Source organism: Apostichopus japonicus, chromosome 22, assembly GCF_037975245.1.
Source record: "Apostichopus japonicus isolate 1M-3 chromosome 22, ASM3797524v1, whole genome shotgun sequence".
Classification (NCBI taxonomy): Eukaryota; Metazoa; Echinodermata; class Holothuroidea; order Aspidochirotida; family Stichopodidae; genus Apostichopus; species Apostichopus japonicus.
Window position 1 is genome coordinate 17,986,145 of NC_092582.1, and position 20,789 is coordinate 18,006,933.

Below are 20,789 nucleotides of genomic sequence, written 5' to 3' on the forward strand. Positions count from 1 at the left end.
TTGCCAACTAGTCCAGACGTCGTAATGAAATATATAGTTTAATAACATCATTCTCCATTTTCAGTTATATTTTATCCAGAGTAATAAAGTAGAAAAAAAACAATATATATGTGTGTGCATTTTTTTTTTTGTAGATTTAACCTCCTTTCTTCATGTATTTGCAATGCAATGTTTACCACGGTACAATATATGTTATGCAATCCCTACACATTACATGCATTCATGCTAAGTAGGTTAAAGGATTGGTTTAGTTGTCATACATGTTTATGTTATATGAAAGGGGACAATAAAAGAAACACAATGGTGAAAAAACTGTTCAAATATCTTTTTCGGTTAAAGAGATATTCAAGTGTAAAGTTTCATCAGATTGTGTAGAAACTGCTGAAATCTGACAAGCTGTGATGTCACATCCTCACATTCCTGAAAATTCTTTGTTTTTTTCCCTTAATATTTTGTGAGATTTCATGATTTTCAACCAAAAGATATGTCAGGAGATCTCATATTTGTCAAAGAAAGTATTTGAGATTAAACATCTGAAGAATTTTTGATTATGTTATTTTCAAATGTGATAAAAAATGTAAATAATGAAAAAAATATATATATTCATACATGTTAAGGAAGTGAGGATGAGACATCACACCCTCACAGTTAGTCTTTCTACACCAGTCATTTTCAAAGAAATTTTGATATCTTCAAAGTGTCATATCTCCTTAACAGAGCTGCTATCATGGTAGTTTCTTCACTGTTCTTTTTGTCTTTTTGTGCTCTTTCATACAAAATAGACAGGTCAAACACCTGAACCAATCCTTTAACCTGCAATAGAACTTCAGCTTAGTGCTTTTGGCAGACAACAAGCTGAAACATATAATGTCCCCTGAATAAATTTCTTGGCTAGTCCCATAAAGAGATACACAGAACTTTCAACATTTTAAAGAATCAAGTGATATATAATTGGTCCAACAGTTAACAACATAATCACCATTTAATGTAAACAAACATGTGATGATTGACAGTTTTTATGTTCCAACTACAAATAACCATGACCTCCAGGAGTGCTAACATTAAAGCTGCTCAGCCCTGAATGAACAGATTTGATAGGAATGTACCTAGATAGGCCCAGTACATTAGGGTGAAAAAACACAATAGCATAGCCTAAGTTAGGTTGATATGGTTGTTTTTAAAAGCCAACTGTATGAGGGCATTGCATTATGAATCAGTAAACAGACAGAATGAACAGCTGTTCAGTCTTACTATGTACACGTAACTTCACACAAGCCTTGGCCTACAGAGAAACATTTGACTTTCATATGCAAATAATGCAGTCGGGTTTCTTCAATGTGAAATAATGAACTAACCAGGTAGAACCAACTGAAAGTGGCCTAGCAAAGTACCTGGTAATGGTATTGGTGCATGTATGTAATTTTTTACCCTTTTCATCACTACATGTTAGTTACTTCATAACGTCGGTGAAACCTTTGAACATAACACAAAATTATGCGGACTTTGCTGTGTTTCCAATGGGATATAGGTCTTATAGCCAAGAAGTAGAACAAGCCTGACCATTATTCTTAATTTGACGTAGGCCTAGCCCTGTTTACATGCTACTACTACTAGTAGTACTAGTATGCTAGTACTGCTACTTATCACCAACTGGTGCCTATTTACGTGATACATGATACAGTATTGATGTGACTGTGAGTCAAGGTAGTGACTTCGACCAACCCCTATTGCAAAGTAGCAGAGGGTCCTGTACTTACCCATAGTTCTTTTCCCCAGCTCTTTGACATTTTCCATTCACCTTGACTAAATACTACTTTCAGAAAGAAATAAAGTTAGTTAAGATTGCTCCTACACAAAATATAATCCTCTTTTCAGCCAGATATGGGTAGCGCTTCTCTTGTTTTATGCACTATGTCACTGCTAATGAAGGGGGGTGTCGAGCTGCATGCCGGGAAATTAGTGAGGGCGACCGTTGAGATTAGCCATCAAAAGCCGTATAAACGGCTTCGTACGGAAGCGTAGAAGAGACATTGCATTGACGAGTTACCAACTTGACAAAACGACAATTTTCTGCAAATTGACGAGTTGTCGAGATGGTAACGTGACAAAATTCAGAAAATTGACGTTTTGACGAGATAACGGATCTCGCCAATGCATCAATTTTCTTCAAAATTCAGAAAATTGATGCATTTACGAGATCCGTTATCTCGTCAAAACGTCAATTTTCTGAATTTTTTCATCTTGTCGAGATGGTAGTAAGTGTGCAACTCGTCCATTTGCAGAAAATTGCTGCATTGACGAGATCTGTTATCTCGTCAAAACGACAATTTTCTGAATTTTGTCACGTTACCATCTCGTCAACTCGTCAATTGGCAGATAATTGTCGTTTTGTCAAGTTGGTAACGCGTCAATGCAATGTCTTTTCTACGCTTCCGTAGCTCCGTTAGTCATACCCTTACGTTCATACATAAAGAAGTTTGGAGGGCAGAAAGTTTTGCCCGAATTTTCGAGACTTTCTACACGAGCCGCATGAGCATGCTGATGCCGGTTGCGAATATAATTTTTATTCAAATTATCATTTGTAGGCAGCGGCGTAGAACAGTAGAAGTTAGCACCCTGGGTGGAACTTTCCTTTGTCACCCCGTGACAAGATGCCGTCGTGGGTTCTATGGGGAGGATGTGTTCTCCCTTTTGAGAAAAGTTCTATTTATGTAAGGTGGCTCAGATGCAAATGATGCTATCTTTGGCAAAGTTTTCAACATATTATGTTCAGGAATTCTCATTTTCATTTCTGTTATTTTTGAGGGATGGGGCGAAGGGTCGCTTAAAACGTTACTGTTTGTAAGGGCGTTCCACATTCGAAATGATAATTACGAAATATATATTTGTTTCTAATTAGTAATAGGCCCATCTCTTCGTGGCTTGCTGTCATTAATGTTAATGGAGATTATTTTTTTCCTCCAAGGAAACTGGCTAAGTATACTATACATGGTAAGTGCTGTTTAGGAAATAATGTAGTTGAAAAGCAAGGGCGTAGGAACCGGGTGGCTGGGGGCGCCAGCCCCCTTGTGAAAAATATGCGGGGCGGAAGTATCATTCCTCCCCCCGCTTCGCAAGTCAGAAAACCCCTTTTTCATTTCCAAATGAGAAAAAAAATCTGATTTGGAGCACCAAATTGCATCTAAGGCCAGGTGCAAATGCAAAATTATTTACAAAATGGAGTGGGTGTTGAAGTGTGCTATATTGCACCAAATTGCATCTAAGGCCACCTGGAAATGCAAAACAATTCCAAAGGGGAGGGGGACACCCCTCTCCTTGGACCCCTCCCCAGGCCGGTCATCAGTCTTCAGCCCCCCCCCCCCCTCACTCAAAAGTACCTTCCTACGCCACTGTTGAAAAGTAAGCCTCTAGCGGCTTCCAGAATGTTTCAACAACTTTTGCCGAGTTTTGAGTCCCCTTAAAATTTTGGATATAAAAAATGCTGGCAGTCTTTTGTATCTCGCGACATTTTCATTAATGTGTCGAAATATTCAGGCAAGAGTCTTCCACGAATTCGGTCAAGAATCGGAAAAGATTTTGGTGAAAAATCGGGAACGCAACATGTTTTTTTTTTAAATTTCAAATTGAATTTCATATTTTGTCCCGCAGCTGCCCGAACTTTTCAAAAACTTTTGCCCCAATTTTTCGGGAGCCTGCCTGTACAAGGTGGAGGTGGGGGGGGTGGAGGGCTCCGCCTCGTACCCTTATGGTCATGCACCACATAATCAAGTCATTACGGTTATGTATTCAAGGACGTTTGCAGATTGAACCGCACCGGAGGGGGCACGGCTTTACTCTTCAAAAGTGCATTTACCCTCGTTGAAAAAAACGGCGATCAAGTCACGTCGCGATCTAGTCACGTCATTTGAGTTTTCTGAATGGCAACTCTCTTTTAAAAACCTCAGACTAAGGGTGATCGTCGTTTACAGACCCCCCTACTCCGCTTCTCACCCAGTATCATTTTCTACATTTTTGTCGGAATTCAGCGACCTGTTGGAAAATTTGGTATCAAGCCCTGATCAGCTTATTATATTAGGTGATTTTAATATTCATTTAGACATTGATGATGACTTTCATGCAAAGCACTTTCTGGAACTACTAGATGCTTTTGATCTGGAAAATAAAGTGTGCTTCCCAACACATATTTCGGGCCATACACTTGACCTGATGATAACCAGATGTCATGGCAGCTTTGATGTGGCCACAGTCCATGCTGACCATTTCATCTCTGACCATTGCTTCATACACGCGAATGTCAAACTAATTCCTGTTGATTTTGAACGCAAATTGATCAAGTTTAGGTGCATAAACAGTGTTAACATGGATAAATTCAAAGAGGACCTGGTTAACTCTGCTTTACACAATGACAATCAAAATAATTTACAGTCACTTATTGATTGTTACAACGGTACGCTAATCTCACTTCTGGATAAACACGCACCTGTTAGAACAAAACTCATCACAGTTAAGCCCTCAAGACCCTGGTTTATATCATCTCTAAACGTTCTTAAGAGACATCGTCGCCAACTTGAGAAAAGGTGGCTAAATTCCCGTTCTCATGATGATTACATTTCTTTCAAAAAAGCGAGAAACCAAATCACCAATGCATGTGAGAGTGTGAAGAAGGAATATTACACCAGTAAAATACAGGATTGTGGTGGTGACCAAAGAAAGCTATTTTGCCTCATCAACAAATTAATTGCTAAAAATGATTCCAGTCTGTTTCCTCCAAGCATTGACAACAAGAGTCTGGCTAATGGTTTCGGCGATTACTTCCAGCAAAAAGTTGACCGAATTACTTCAGATATTCGCGACACTTGTACAAAGGAAAATCTGTTGCCGTCTGATTTAGTCAGAGTTGATTCACGTGAAGTAATCCCAGATTTTTCACACTTTACCAAGTTATCATCTGAGGAGGTTCTTAAGCTGATCAATAAGTCTGCAAATAAACATTGCATACTTGATCCTGTTCCATCTAAAATTGTTAAAGAATGTATTGATATTTTACTACCTGTGATAACAAAAATCATCAATTTGTCTATGGAAAACGGAGTTTTCCCCGAGTGTTGGAGGTGTGCTGTTGTCATTCCCAATATAAAGTAACAAGGACTTTCACTTGAACTTAAGAATTATCGACCCGTGAGTAATTTGGCTTACCTGTCCAAACTGGTGGAAAGCGCTGTTATGGATCAATTTGAGTGTCATTTATTAAAAAATAAACTCCTGCCAGTAAACAACTCTGCCTATCGGAAGCATCACAGTACTGAGACCACTTTGCTTAGGGTACATTCCGATATTATGAAAAACATGGACGCTGGAATGGTAACTCTTCTCATTATGCTTGATTTGTCAGCAGCCTTTGATTCCGTTCATTATGATACTCTTTTCAGTACTCTGGATAATCGTTATAAATATCAAAGGCCTGGTGTTTCAGTGCTTTCAAAGTTATTTATGTAATAGGTGTCAAAAAGTTCTTGTAAATGGTACATTTTCTAAAGACTTCTTTTTGAAGCACGGTGTCCCCCAAGCAGGGGCGTAGCGAGCGGGGGGGGGTGTTGGGGGGTGTCACACCCCCCAATAATTTGGTCGCTGTCGGCAAATTTTGGGTCTGTCGGCAAAAGGAGAAAAGGTGAAGAGAGCGGAAGGGGAAGAAAGAAGGAAAGCTGAATAGAGAAAAGGAGAACGGGAGCTTCTTCCGTGCCAAATTTGACTTAAAATATGCACCAGATTGCATCTAAGGACGTTTCAAAACTAAAAATTTTCCAAAGACCCCTCCCCCATATCAGTCACCACTTCCAGATCCGTCGGCAAATCAAATTTGACTTAAAATGTGCACCAGATTGCATGTAAGGACGTTTCAAAACTAAAAATCTAAGGGGAGGGGGAAACTCCCTCCCCTTAGACCCCACCCCCATTTCAGTCACCACTTCCAGATCCGTCGGCAAATCAAATTCTCCACACACCCAACAAAAACCCCTTCGCTACGCCCCTGCCCCCAAGGAAGCCGTACTCGCCCCATACTTTTTATTACATACTTATCCCAATTCTGGCATGTTTTGCTTAAGCACCTTCCTAATTGTGAGGGTTATGCTGATGACAATCAATTTTATCTTGCTTTCAATGCTGGCAATGACACTGCCAGAGGTGAGGCAATTTCTGCAATGGAAAATTGTGTGGCTGAAGCACGTCGCTGGTTTTTAAAGAATAATCTTAAACTAAATGATACAAAAACTGAATTGATTGTCATAGGTTCAAAGCAACAATTGGCTAAACTTCCTGATTTTTCTTTTCAAGTGTATGGGGGCGGCAACAATTCATACAGTTGATAAGGTTCGTAATTTGGTTATTATTTTTGAAAAAAGTCTTTCACTTGACTTACATGTTGCAAATGTGTGTAGAAAAGCAAATTTTAGTATTCATAAGCTTTGGCATATTCGTAGTTACTTGGATGATACCTCATGTAAATCACTTGTTCGTGCATTTGTTACGTCACACATAGATTACTGCAATTCATTATACTGTAACTTACCTTCACATCTCATAGATAAACTTCAGAAAATCCAAAATGCTGCTGCCAGACTTGTAACGGGTACTTCCAAATATGATCATATAAAACCCGTCCTACACATAGGCGTAGGAGGCGGGGGGGGGGGGCTGGGGGGGGGGGCTGCAGCCCCCCAACCAATTTGTATTCGTGAAAATTCGGGCAATATGCTGAGAATTTTTCGGGCACCTACTGAAAGAATAATAATTTGCAGTGTGTTTTTCAATTTTTTTGGTGAAAATGGGCAATATGCTGAGAATTTTTCGGGCACCTACCAGTAGCGGAGCGTCCATACAGTCAGAGGGGCGGATGCCCCCCTGGCGGACTCAAATGGACTGCTGGCGCCCTTTTCAGCTTTTTACCACTTTCTACTTATTCGCGATTATTGACTTTTTTATTGCGCTCTGAAATACCTATTGACATTTGTCACATTTGTTGGTGCAATTTTCTGACAAATGGCGATGACACCTATTTATTCTTCGTTTATCTGCAAATTAGCAAGGCCTGGAAAGGGTCATTTCCGGCGATCTAGGAGTATCTTTACTCAAAAAATGTCTATACACTCCGCGCCAACCTGTGGTGGCGCTCCGCTTAGATAGTGTCGAAATCGCCCCTACAGACCATTCTCTCGCCCCTGACCAATACCCCTAGCTCCGCCACTGGCATCTACTGAAAGAATAATAATTTGCAATGTGTTTTTCAATGGTTTAAACGTATATTATTATCAATATTGTTGTAAGGACTTCCCCAATAATTACAACCAATATGGAAGGGTAATAACACGGAAAATGATTTTATGTTATTGGCATGTGATGTAATAACTGATGAATGCCTATATGATATACACAGTAACATGTAAATTTGGTTATATTTTTCGGGCAAGTCGTTACAGCCCCCCAACTCAAATGAGGCTCCTACCCCTATGGTCCTACATAACTTGCATTGGCTTCCAGTTAGAGAAAGAATATCTTATAAGATTTTATTACTCACTTTTAAATGTATTTACAATATTGCACCGCAGTACCTTTGTGATTTAATTTCTCTTTACACTCCCTCTAGATCGTTGCGTTCCTCGTCCCGTCTGCTTTTAACTGTTCCTAACATAAGAACTGCAAAATTTGGACCGAGATCTTTTAGCTATGCTTCGCCAGTTTTATGGAATTCACTCCCTGAGGTTTTAAGAAAAATTGAAAGTTTTACCCTTTTTAAATCCAAACTTAAGACTCATTTATACTGCAAAGCTTATAATATCTGAATTCATTTTATGTATTATTATTTCGTAAATTGTTTTCTTGTTATATATTTGTTTTACTGTTTCTCATGTAATTATTATATTCTTTTATCCACTATTTTTATTAACTTAATTGAACTTGATTTGTTTTGTTTTTTAATCCTACTTATTATTGTTTTATTCTTCATCATGTAAAGCCCATATGAATATATATTTGTTATAGTATTTGCGCTATATAAGGAACTATAATAATATTACCAGCTATTTAGTCCAGCCACTATTTTTTCTCCACAACTAAAAAATGCAAAAATATGCTGAAGTAAATTCAATCTGAAACAGGCCCGCAGAGCTACGTCAGGCATGGTCCTTGCCCATATAGCTTGTCGAATAGTGACACCATGATTTGCAAATGTACAAATTTCGTCCTTAATTTTTTTCCTCCTCCTTGCGGCTTACACATAGGCGTACGAGGCCGTGGGGGACTGCCCCTACCCAAAACAGGGACTACAAATTCGGCAAAAGTTGTTGAACAATTCGGTCCTTCCGAGGGCGCCGTGCTAAAGCTCCCCCAAAAATAAGAGAAATAAAAAGATAAATATATAAGAAATAAGTATGAAAATTCCTGTACATGTAATCAGTTCAAAGCTTTGCCATTTCGCATCTAAGCCACCTAACGTAAACACAAATTTGGGGAAACCATCTCCTACACGCGGTGACAAAGGAAGGATCTGCCCGCTAGCCAACTATTCTAGATAAGCCACTGCTTACAAATGACAATTTCAATAAAATCATACTTGCAACCGGCATCAGCATTAACATGTTTCATGCGGCTCGTGTAGAAAGTTTCGAAAATTCGGGCAATGACTAAAAATTCGGGAAAGAACTTTCTGTGCCCAAATGGGACTGTACCGTATATATACGCCTATGTGCACGACTCGATATTACAACTCTGAGCAATGAAATGCTAAACTGAGGAATGGCAGGGTTAACCCTAACTACCTTCAATCATGTCCCTGTGTTGCGCAACGCCATAACTGCATATTGCACACCTGACCACTGGTAAATCTATACCTTGAACCTGTCGTGTCGACTTGCTTGCAGACGTAAATACAGATCAGAAATACTAAGCAACAGTTCCGTCATTACACTTAATCACAATGTCGTCTGAAGAAACACATGATGGCGAGAAGTATCCAAAGAGACCACTCGATAACGCTGAGGTTATTCATTTTTACTTACTAGGTCAGCGTGGTATCATATAATTCATAATAGGAATCAGTTTTGCGAAATCGTGATGAATGTCCCTCATTAATGTCCCTCATTTCACGTTGTACCAACTTGTATTTTGCAGTTTGGTAAGAGCAAACGTAACATCTGTACGCCTCATGTGCCTGTGAAATTAGGTGTTCGTTGAATGGATAGTTTTCTTGCTAACTCCTGCATTTTCTGGGTCAACCCATTTGAATCATGGGGAGGGACCTTGTTAATGAGGGTACAAATTAGGGAGGAAGGTTTTAAGCCAATGCTATGCAATTTAAGATCGTAAATTACACCTGTATCAGTATAGAACACCATACCCTTGAATCATCGGTACATATGCTGCAAATTCAAATCAACCTACAGTCATTTGCAGTTTCTTGGGATATGTAAGTCACTAAAGTCTAGAGGTTGTTGTGGTTGTTGTCGTATTTAGTATTGATAAGCTCAGCATTCATGTTGAGGATTGCTACAATAGTCCTAAAAGTATGTTTCTTTCCCAAGCAACTAAAATGCCTGCGATTATAGTAAATTACACTAATAATCTCTAAAGATATTCTTGTGATGGAAAAATAATAGAATTTGGAAGGTGTAAGATGATTAAATATATAATAAAATATTCATTCTTTTCTGTTTCTATTGTATTAATGAAGGACTGGGAATGGATGAAGTACAAAGATCAAAGTAAGTTGACAATGGCAAGTGTTAATACACAATATAACCCGTCTAGGTGTTAGAAAAGATTTCAAGTATTCAAAGTTTGTACCTGGTAAAGTTTCTCTCATTTCATGTAAATTTCACCAAACATACTTTTGCTATGTACAGTGATATTAACTAACACACTTTTGACAGAGGATATCATTTTGCAAACACAACCTGCTAGATATCTCAGCTTTTTTGTCAAGTATAATTTTAACCTTCAGCAAGGATCCAGGTAGACCTTGGAACCTAGAAAGAATGATCAAGATTTAGAGGATATCAGGACAGTCTTAAATGCATCTAAAGCCTTCTTGTATTCTTGTTATGATTGTTGTTTTTTCCCTCTTTCAAATCAGTGTTGAAGCTATCTAAAAGTTGCTTGATGAAAACTTTACTAATATGGAGGTCATGATACTAGATTTGTTTGCTTCTGTGATAAGGATTGTCATCAAAAAGTCATTTGTGTTTGTTTGAACAATTTCTGGAATAATTTATAGATGAATTGACCGATCTTTTCTTTGTAGTGAGAGTCGTTTGGAAGGAGAGACAGGAGAAGAAATTGAAACGTCAAGAAGAAAAGAAAGCTAAAAGAAGGAGGGTAGAAGCTGAAGAAAATGCAGCTCTCAAAGCACAACAAAAAACATGGAGAGGTGAGAAAATATAGAAGATGTTAGCAGTCATTTATGACATTTGGTGGTATTGTTCTACTCAATTTGTTTCTTGTTCTCAATTTTTTCACACCTCTTCTTCCCTTTGAAAATGAAACCAATTTTTCTCTTGTGTATTCGTAATAAAAACCAGAGTGGCAATTTGTGAAGAGAAATATTTTTGATGCAGGAAATGATAAGTTTAGTAAATTCACTCCTCTGTTTCTGAGCTCAAGAAATTCTATAAATAAATTTAATAAACAATGACATAGGGAACAAAAGAAACAAATTAATATAAATAGTGTTAATTACTTGTAATAGATACCTATATACCTTCATTTGCATGCTAATTTTTGTTATGGTATTTTTGTTAAGCAAGAAAGTCTCATGGCTTTTGAAGTTTATCAAGGTAATTTTGTCTTAACCTTTGTTGATCGAAGAACCCTTTTTTCTTCATCCAAAGTATGCATCCAACGATAAGTAGTGGAATTAAGACTGTATGATTCCATTGTTATAGTGAAGATAGTACCAACAAAATTATTCCAAGAAATGCAAGATTTAGAGCTTAAATTTTGTTTTTCTAAAACACTTATATTTGAAAGCAAAGCAATAGCTGCAGTTGTTGAATAGAGGCTTGAAAAAGATGCTTTGTTGGAAGGGCAGCCAGTGAAGATCTCTAAGCATCGATGTCTGGATTGATGTCTTAACACTTTCTTTTTTTCTTGTTTGTTCGTTTTAGGTCGAAAGTATACAGTCAGTGTAGCTTTACCTGGATCCATCATGGACAATGCTCAATCACCAGAACTGAGAACTTACCTTGCTGGACAGGTACCAGTCTTTGTTATTTGAACTTATTTTTAGTCCTTTCAGTGATTTGGTTGACATGTGTGTGAAGAAAGCAGTTAGAAAGAGAAATGGGAGTTGACAGGGAGTTGCTAGAGAAGGGTGAAAATGAATGAAGTTTAGTCCTTTGAATGAGGTGTGTTTCTGACATTAATGGTTTGCCATGTTTTCAATTAAGTTGGATCAGCAACAGGTGCATGTAGCATTATACACATAATATCCAATTACCCTAATGCTGTTGCCAGACGTCATGAAATTGCTACATTTATTACACTTATGGATGCAATTCAACATGATTAAATTTCATACAAATTTGTATATTGGTAAACGCAATGCTCGTCGTTGGCAGTCGTCTCAAAATTGTTACATTTCTCGAGCTTAAATTCATTTTCCTACGAATGAGTAATTCTATTTACAATAACTTGTCCTTTGTAGATTGCGAGAGCCCTTGTGGTCTTCAGTGTGGATGAAGTGGTCATATTTGACGAGACAGGTTCTACTAAAGGGTAAGAGTTTTAGTCTCTTTACAAAGTTCATATACTTATGTTAACTTTTTTTTAAAGCACCAGCTTTGAATTTATTAATGACAAATTGAATAATTTCTCAACTGGATTCTGGGGAGTGTAAGGTGATGAATTTGACTTGGAAGGCTGATATGAAGCACCCTGTCTGTGGTGTTTACAGAATAATATCACAGTCTTTATCAAGCCTGTATTCTGAAGAAATGCAAGTGGACGAAAAGTTGCATTTTGTATCCAATTTCTTATAAACTTGAGGTAACATGTTTCCACCCATTAAAGGCGAGATTACTCATTAAGAAGAAATATGGGCATAAAGTTTGATAAAACATTTCATCATATTAGACAAGCTGGGGTCTCTGACTGCAGACCATAACGCTGCTGTTGGTTGATCACTAGTAGTATATACAATTTCAGTTGTTATTTTTCTCAAGTCAAACTAATTGTTTAAAGCATCTTAACTAGAGCAAATTTTTTTTGGATTTGCCAAACTGCACGAGTGGAACCTTGAACTAGTTAATCAACCAGCTCGGCTGTATGTAAATTCATCCATCGTGTTTCCATGCCCATGATAACTCTCACACGTCTGTGTCAACTTCATTCAGAGGTCATGTAAAGAGCATTGATCACAGGGGCATGAGAACCGACATGACAAAGCCTATCTGTACAGAAATGCCGGAGAGCCCCATCGAAACCGACATTTATCTTTTATCCCCTTTAAAAGTGCTTAAAATGAACTATAAACCAATAAATGAGATTCTCTTCTTCATACACAGTGATAGCACTGAAGGGTCATTTGCTGGTGTTGGGAAGAAGGGTCAAGCCAATGTCCAGCTGGCTAGAATCCTACAGTATCTGGAATGCCCACAGTAAGTAAAAATAATTGAAGTAGGTTCCGTGGTAAAGATTATGATATGATTAATCCTATATCAACGGCAGGCAGGAAACCAATAACAATACATGAAACTGAAGTAAAATTTCTGTTTTGGTGATGAATGATTTGAAAGTGAAAATGTCAGTGGTGACAGTTTGTTGATGAAGAAAAGTGAAACTCATCACCATGATTAGTAGTGTAGAATTTTTGCCTATGTGGGGGGGTGGGGAGGTTATTGGGATATTGTGAAGGGAGGGGTGTAAGGATGGGGGAGTGACATCTGACAAAGTTTAGACATTGCAAGTAAAACATTAATCTTGTAGACAATTAGGTTTCCTGTTTAGTCAAAATGCTTTCTTTGAAGCAGCAGTTTGCGTTGAGTCGCCATTTTTCCTCAATTTTTCCGTGTCTATCAAGTTTTTATCATAATACAATCACAAAAGACAAAACTAAGACTTTCTCATACTTTTTTCCACTCAGCGAACGTTAATTAGCAATAAATTAAGGCTTTTATATGATTCTGAGATAAGTGTCTCCCTGACACAAGCAAATCATTTAGTATTAATCACATGCAGCTCTACAAACCGCCTATTCAAATTCAACCACTCAGTGAAGAGATGTTTATGTATGCATTGGTGCTAAAAATAGACTCATTCATCCGCATGGTAATCCCTCAGCCTCGGTACGCGGTATTACATCTAGCCAATATGCCTTATTGCATTCCCTTATGAGAAACGTTACTTTCCTCTCCTGAAAAACGTTATTTTCTCCCATGTTGTTAGAGGAGGAAACTAAGGTTTTTCAAGAGAGGAAACTAACAGGTCTGGAAACTAACGGCCCCCATTGCGCTACACTCATAGCTACATTGCTTTTAGTGCACAATTCACAGCGTGTACATAACGTTATTCAGGCCTAACCAAAGTAAGTCACACACTAATAGGTCTGATTGTACTACAGTAACTAGCCTAGGGCCTATGTAATACCGAGTAGAGTGATACAATATCGTTCTCGCGAATGTTACGTACCGATCGAGTTCTTCCTGGTTCCATGACTTTCTCTCTTATGTATCCTTGCTGGTTTATTTTCGCGGAGTGACGAATTTTCTTGGGTTTTTAGGGCATCGTTTGTAATGAGATATGGCCTAACTGTCCCTTTGCGCAGTACGTACATCTCCTCAGCTGATTTTTGTTACTATTTAGTACCTTGTACCTAAGTACCTTGTCCGTTATACATATTCACAAAGTTCCTATAAGTGGGAGGAGTCTATCGAAGTCAAAGATTCAAAATAAGAAAATCAGAAAATGTCATATTTTTTGCACTTTTCGGGAATAGTTTGAGTTGAAACTTTACACTTAGCTTAGTTTACGTCATTGGTAAAGTATTCTAGTATTGGAAAATCTCGAGAACCAATGCAAATTGCTGCTTTAAGAAAAAAAAGAAGAAAAATAATTTTGACTTTTAATATCAACTCTGGGTTTTGGTCAAATATGGTTCCTGTTTCAGTTCCCCGTTGCTGATTTTCTGTCGGGTCTCGTTTGTCACAGATGGAAGTCTGACTTGAGGTTTCAATTCCTCTATGTCTCATCTACAAGTTCCTACAAATCCATGTATTCTGTAGGCCTCTTTCAAGTTACGACATACTGTGGTCGTAGAATATTTAGTTTACGCTCTGCTCAAGTTGGTAATCTACTTTTGCATAAATTGAGTATGATGTAAATATATTATTACTAAGACTGACACTTGCAGGTTTATCTTCAGGTAACCTGCACCCTTTATGTTAGGTTATGCAAACAACAAGGTTCGCGGTCTAAACAGCGTCACTGTGTATAGGACGGCTGATATATGAGAACACCTGCTGATAGTCTATTGGATGACCTTTCACTTTAATGTGAGGTTGTCCAAACAGTAAGGTTGGTTGTCCAACAGTATTAATGTATAATGGAAGGTATGATGAAAACATCTGCCTGTAAATTGAATGGTTGCTTTGGAAGTGTAAGTGCAGCCCTTTTAGAGTGTTCCATCCACAACCATTAGGTTTCTTGGTTCAATTCCCCAGTAGGAACCAGATTCTCTTGACCTATTTCAAATTTGCTGATGAGCGGCGTCTTCTGTGGAATTGGTATTTCTGGTTACAAAAATTGGGAATATTGGTAAGCCTATTCAAGCTACATATGGCAACAAGAGTTACACACTTAGGCATAAACTATTTAGTTCTTGTCTAATCAAATATATATTCTACAATAGCATAGACAGCTATTATGTTAATATATTTATACTGGGACTGACTCTTGCAGGTTTGTGTTATTGAATTGACTGATTGTTTCAATGGTGAAGCTGTAGCCCTTTAGAGTGTTTGCCGTACAATCGTTAGGTTCCCAGTTCAAATCCTCAGCGGGAACCAAAATATTCTTGACCCACTGCAAATTGAAACTTTGCAGTGTCGTAGAGCGGAGTCTTCTGTGGAACTGGTATTTCTTGCATCTGAATTTGGTAACATGGGATTGGTCTGTTCTTTCAATAGTTTTCAAAAATTTGAATGCATGGGGTGCCTTCACCTCCCTCGGTATGTGAGAAATGGGTCAAATGCCGGAGGGATACCCTCAGCTGTCCGATGGAAATGTTAAGTGACTGTCCAGGCAGCAGTTATGGGTGCGACAATTACAGCGCCTGCCCTGTGGCTCTTTGAACACTCATCGAAAACAGGATGCTTAATATAAGTCGGTGTTTATCCACGATCATCACCTGGATAGGGGTTCAATGTACGTCTGTTGGCGTCCTAACCCTTGGGAAATACTAAACTAAATTAAACTGTCCTTGGAGTGCAAAGGGTTGCGACAATTACACTACTGCATTATGACTCTCTGAACCCTCATTTTAATGAGAAGGCTCGGTATAAGCCAGTGTTTATACGCAATCATCCCATGGATAGGCTGTCAGTGAGCTTCTGTAAGCATGCTAACCCTTGAGAATTACTAGATTAAATTAAACTAAACTTTGAGGATCGTTTTGGTTGTCTGATTAGAAATGAAGTCGTCTCAACCATAACTAGACCCGGTAAGAGCAGGATAAGTCACATTCCACTATGTTGTGAACCAAAGCTCTTTCTTGAAGTCATGAATATTCATCGTATAGGTTTCGACTGATATTATGATTGCAGCTGTTTATATTCAAATGGACATCGGCTCTATACCACAATCAGTGCATTTCATTAAAGGTTTTTTGTAAATTAAGTAGGCTTTTAACTTCTTTTTATTTCTGTATTTCTTCTAGATATCTTCGGAAAAACTTCTTTCCGATGCACCAAGATCTGAAATATGCTGGTAAGTTTTAAAGAAACCTAAATAGTTGAAACTAGAAAGCCTGGTTTAGGTTCTAGTTTTAGTTTTGTCTTTGCTTTAGCTCAGTGGCATAAATAAGTGTGCATATTTGTGTCCCTTTTTTTTTCATTCGCATGCAGAGTACTTTTAGTAGCTTCTTTTGTAATTTGGGGTAGATTTGCAAAAATACTGCAAACGAAAGGTTTGGTAATTTGTGATGAATACTGGGAAATATTTTGGAGTTCTTTTTCCAAATAATGTTGAAGATTTTTTCTTTGGAGGGTCCAGAAAATAACGTATGAATAAATTTTAGTATGTAATGCTATTAAAATATTACAGGCCAAGCTCACAGGCAGCTTGATCTGATTTATTCTCAATGAAGAGACGGAGACATTAGAAACATTGAGACATTTTGACTTCTTGAGTGGTGAGTACTTCAAATGATAATCTCAGCAGTCTGTTGCACGGAAAGGTTCCAAGTTTGAAGTTTAGACCAGCAAAATCCAAGTGAAGCTTGATATGGTCCTCTTAAAGTTTCTGAAGAATCTTCTCGCTACAAAAACGTTCTGCTTCTTCCAACTGAAGGAGAAGATACTTTAACTCGATCCCTTCCGTCTAATTGTTAAGCCTTGACCTCTCCCAGGTTTGCTGAATCCTCTGGACTGTCCGCATCACCTCCGAGCCGACCAGAAGTCACCGTTCAGGGAAGGAGTGGTCAGTAACTACACACCAAGCAAGAAAAAGGGATCATGTGTCTACATCGGCCTAAAAAAGGTGACGATACGATTATCAGAAGTGAAAAAAAAAAAGGGGGGTTATTTACGATTCAGAAGAGGTAGCTCTGTTTTCATCTAGTTGACTCAGTAGTAATCTGTAGTAGGAACTTTAGTCCTAGCTTTAGTTTAGTGCAACCAGTTGCTTTGAAGAACCCATTTAATTCAATCAAAATTTTACAAGAGATCCTTCTACAGAGGATAAAATCGATGTTTGACGATTATCTCTTTGATAAAAGCCGTAGAAGCCACATGAAAGGTAATGAAATTTGACACGGGAATATTAACTTGACTGTATACGTAAATGAATAATGGAAAACTGACTGGGCAAAGTGATATAGTTGTATAAATACTTAAAAAGTACCTTTCATTCACTGATCAAATTATATGTAAAAGGACAAAAAGCGAGCAACTATTCATTTCCTGATATAGTTGTATGTGAAATGCCGAATTTCTCTTGGAATCCCTCCCCACTGCTTTCTGGGTTGTATCGAATGAAACTTGGGCGTATCCCTGGTTACACCGTATGCAAAGTACTTTTGCCCTCTGAATGGCACCCCCAGTCAGGGATCGCCGCATTAAAGGGCTGTTGGTATAGCCCTGGCATTGTAACCCAGAGGTCACTGGTTGATTTCTTATTCTAGCCATAGTTTTATTTTCTATTTTTATTATTTTGACTGGTGGTTAATGTTTGTCACCGGTGGGCATTACGGATAAAACCGTTGATGGACGCATCTATTCCAAAACAGCAAAAACTCCCGACTGGAAAGATCTGTAGTGCTCACATATCAGAAAGAATTGTAAAGTTACGGTCATTGTTCAGAATTTCTTCAAAAGATATATTATAATATTTTTTCTTCAAATTTTCATTTTACTATGCTGTCAATTTGATGTTTCCTTCATAATAGTTACTACCTACCATCAATGGTTGAGAATTAATTTTTATATGTGTTAAATACACTAATGAGGGTTACTAACCATTCTCTTGTAACATTTTATCTGATTTTTCTTTGGGTTCTGTTATAGGAGGCCAGAGTTGACAAACAGATCCAAGCTGGTCTTAGGGTGACTGTGCAAATAGACGAAGATGAAAATGTGGAACATGGTAAGAAAAATATAAGCCTTTTTAATGGCCTTGTACTGGCTATTAAAAGTTAGGGCGCCCTCAATAACCAGTAAGCGCCAACCGTGAAAATATTAAAATAAACAGCCAAAGGTCGGTGCTCTGGTTTTCCATTTATTCTTTATTCCACGGTGAACTGTTGAAACATAAACAAATGACAAATCATAAACATTTTATTGAAATGTAAGACAAAACAGATGTGCTAAAGGGGCCTGGCAATCAGGACATTAGGGGCGAGTAAAATGTAAAAATAGAAGTGTATGGTCATAAAATCCTGAAAAGTTATAAAGAGAATGCCGTCACTCTTTTCAGCTGACTAGTCCAGTGGGCAACTGCCAGTTACTTTGAACTTAAATGCATAGAAATCATGTGTTAGCTATTACTAATTGAGGTAAAAGAGTAACATCACAATGAAGGACCAAACCACTATGCACGGTTACGGTAACCATAGCAACATAACCAAAAACGGGCGATGCTACAGAAAGGGGTAGATAGTGAAGGACATGAACTTGAATGTAAAAACAGTCAAAAACCCCAACTATAGTAACTTAATACAAAATCATAACAAAGATAAATGATCAAAATTGATATAAGGATCACAATAATACAGATGAATACTTGGTTACATTCTATAGGCCTAGTACTACAAGAAGGAGCCAGTTTTTTTAACGCACCCAAATTTTAAAGATTCCGGAAGAACATTTAAACCCGCCACCCTGACAAAGGTAAATGGCAACAAAGACAATGGAGATAAACTAAGAAAACCTCTAAACGAGGCCAGACAAACAAAGAAATCCCCAAAGATAAAGGAACTGCGAGACAGGCATTGCGTTCTCAGAAGTGGTACAGCAGCTATAGTTATGCATAACTTTAATAAGACACAGAACTGGCTTCTTCAGTTAATCATAAAATTGAACCTAACTCAAAAACACATGACTGTAGCTTCTCATACATGACCAAAGAGGGATCTTAAGTAGTTTACTAAGAATCTTGATACTTTACTGCAGTTATCTGCTTCGAAATGAACTATTGATCTAAAGAACATGTGGATCTGATCGTCTCAAAATGGCGAATAACCAGCTGAAGGTAGCATATGCCCATTAAAAGCCCCATTGTCTTACACACTAAATCACAAAAGTAATGTGATCTCTAAGTCTAGATAGAAGTTTGCACTAGCTAAACGCTACCCACCCCCGGATAGCTGACAAGTTGGCCTTTAATGGCACCATCAATTTTCCGTATCATGACCATGTAGATTTCTTGCTATCCGAGCCGGAAGTTTTCGTCACTTGTAAACAAACCTCTTCACTCAGTAGTTAACACTGGGAGGCCTAAAGGGGTCTAAAATTGCCTCAGTTGACCCAATTTTTTCACCACATGTACTTCCATTCATGCTCTTCATCATGGAAGCCACATAAAAAATAGAGCATGATTGATAACAGGTAACAACAAAATGTTCTCCGGCAGCTCTTAAATTGGCTGATGGATATGGACTCTAACAGGATATGCCACCTCAAGCATCCTTCCCTAAAATCTTGAATAGCCCCCTCAACAAGGTAAAACTGCCTCTAACTGACGGCTGGGAGGCAGAGTTAATACCACTACAGGTCTCAAATAATTTTTACAATGTGTTACAAATTTCTCATGGACAATTGGTGTCAAAGGTCATCCAAAGGATGCTGTGTTGTTTATATTTTGTTAAAAGAACCATGTTTTGCTTGATGTATTTAGTTCTTGCATAAAACAATGGATTAACATAATGGCCTGTACTGAAGAGCTGATGTCCTCATTAATGTAGCCTTAAAGGAGCATTTCAGAGATTAAAGCATATTTTAAAGGTTAATATCTTAAAAACTGGAAAAATTAAAAAATTATTACTAAACTTCTAAAATTTTTCTAAGACTATAACATTTCAGGACTAAAATGCTGCTTAAAGTCATCTTTTTAATACAGGGGTGGGCCACCTTTTGGAATGAATGGGCCAGATATAAGGGGTAAAAAATTGACTGGGCCGCACCTTACCAATGACCTGCTGTTGAAACCTTTGATTCCGAGGACTTTCAAGCAGTAGGTGTGTGTACTTAATCTGTATTCACAAAAACATAATGTCAATACAGTACAGTTGATAATTAATGGGGATAATAGGCCTACTTGACAGCATCATTAGTGCCGATAAATTCTAAGCAGCTAGCTCGTTTTTGTGATGATGTAAAATAGATTGATTTTTTTTCTTTTTCTTGAGACTTCTCACAGGCTGCCAAAAAATCACTGGCGGACCGCATGTGGCCCGCGGGCCCTAGGTTGCACACCCCTGTTTTTAATAGAACCATTTTAATGTGTTTCCCTACAGAGTTGACACCCGTCAAACATAAAGCTTTTCTTATAATGCCATATATTTCTTTGTGATTTTCCTACAGAGGGTAAGGCAATCCAAGGTACAGTTGTAGCCCCATCTTTACCGAGAGAACAGCAGGGTATATACTGGGGGTACAGCGTGAGGTTAGCTTCTAGTCTGGGGGCGGTATTCTCTGAGAGTCCACATCCCGACGGCTACGACCTCACCATCGGCACGTCCGAAAAGGGAGAGAATGCCGACGATGCGCAACTTTCTTCCTTCAAGTGAGTGTTTTTATTTTGCGTTGACTTGTTTTCTCTTTTTTCTTCTCTCTATTTTTCTCTTTTTTTCAACCATGATAATTGTGAATATGAAAATAGCTATTGTTGTCACGAATTGATCAAAAGTTCTGGAACCCTTCTAAATTTGTTGTTCCTTCTGATAAACGAACAAACAAAAGTAACATGAAAGACAGAACAAAAAGGGGGTTGGGGTGGGGGGTGCGGGGGTGCGAGGGTGCGGGGTGCGGGGGGAGGATATGAACGAGCAGGGAAAGCTTGCTTCTTACAGACAGTGACAATATTGAGAA

The 20,789-nt window shown here is 38.2% G+C and overlaps 2 protein-coding genes across 10 annotated transcripts in view; one reads left to right on the forward strand and one right to left on the reverse strand.

Moving 5' to 3' along the window:
- The window catches only part of LOC139963461 (formin-binding protein 1 homolog), an 88,474-nt gene extending 86,543 nt beyond the window's left edge, over positions 1-1,931 (reverse strand). For all 9 annotated transcript variants that reach the window (XM_071964246.1, XM_071964245.1, XM_071964252.1 and 6 more), the window contains exon 1: positions 1,758-1,931. In XM_071964246.1, coding sequence (XP_071820347.1) covers positions 1,758-1,787 — 30 coding nt within the window. In that variant the 5' untranslated portion in view covers positions 1,788-1,931. The remainder of the gene's footprint in view (positions 1-1,757) is intronic.
- A 6,891-nt stretch (positions 1,932-8,822) lies between these two features.
- LOC139963463 (putative methyltransferase C9orf114) overlaps positions 8,823-20,789 on the forward strand; it is a 33,740-nt gene continuing 21,773 nt past the window's right edge. The window contains exons 1-10 of the mRNA XM_071964256.1: positions 8,823-9,034; positions 9,725-9,755; positions 10,295-10,420; positions 11,157-11,245; positions 11,696-11,766; positions 12,555-12,647; positions 15,923-15,972; positions 16,613-16,743; positions 17,769-17,847; positions 20,283-20,484. Of these exons, the coding sequence (XP_071820357.1) occupies positions 8,972-9,034; positions 9,725-9,755; positions 10,295-10,420; positions 11,157-11,245; positions 11,696-11,766; positions 12,555-12,647; positions 15,923-15,972; positions 16,613-16,743; positions 17,769-17,847; positions 20,283-20,484 (935 nt within the window). The 5' untranslated portion in view covers positions 8,823-8,971. The remainder of the gene's footprint in view (positions 9,035-9,724; positions 9,756-10,294; positions 10,421-11,156; positions 11,246-11,695; positions 11,767-12,554; positions 12,648-15,922; positions 15,973-16,612; positions 16,744-17,768; positions 17,848-20,282; positions 20,485-20,789) is intronic.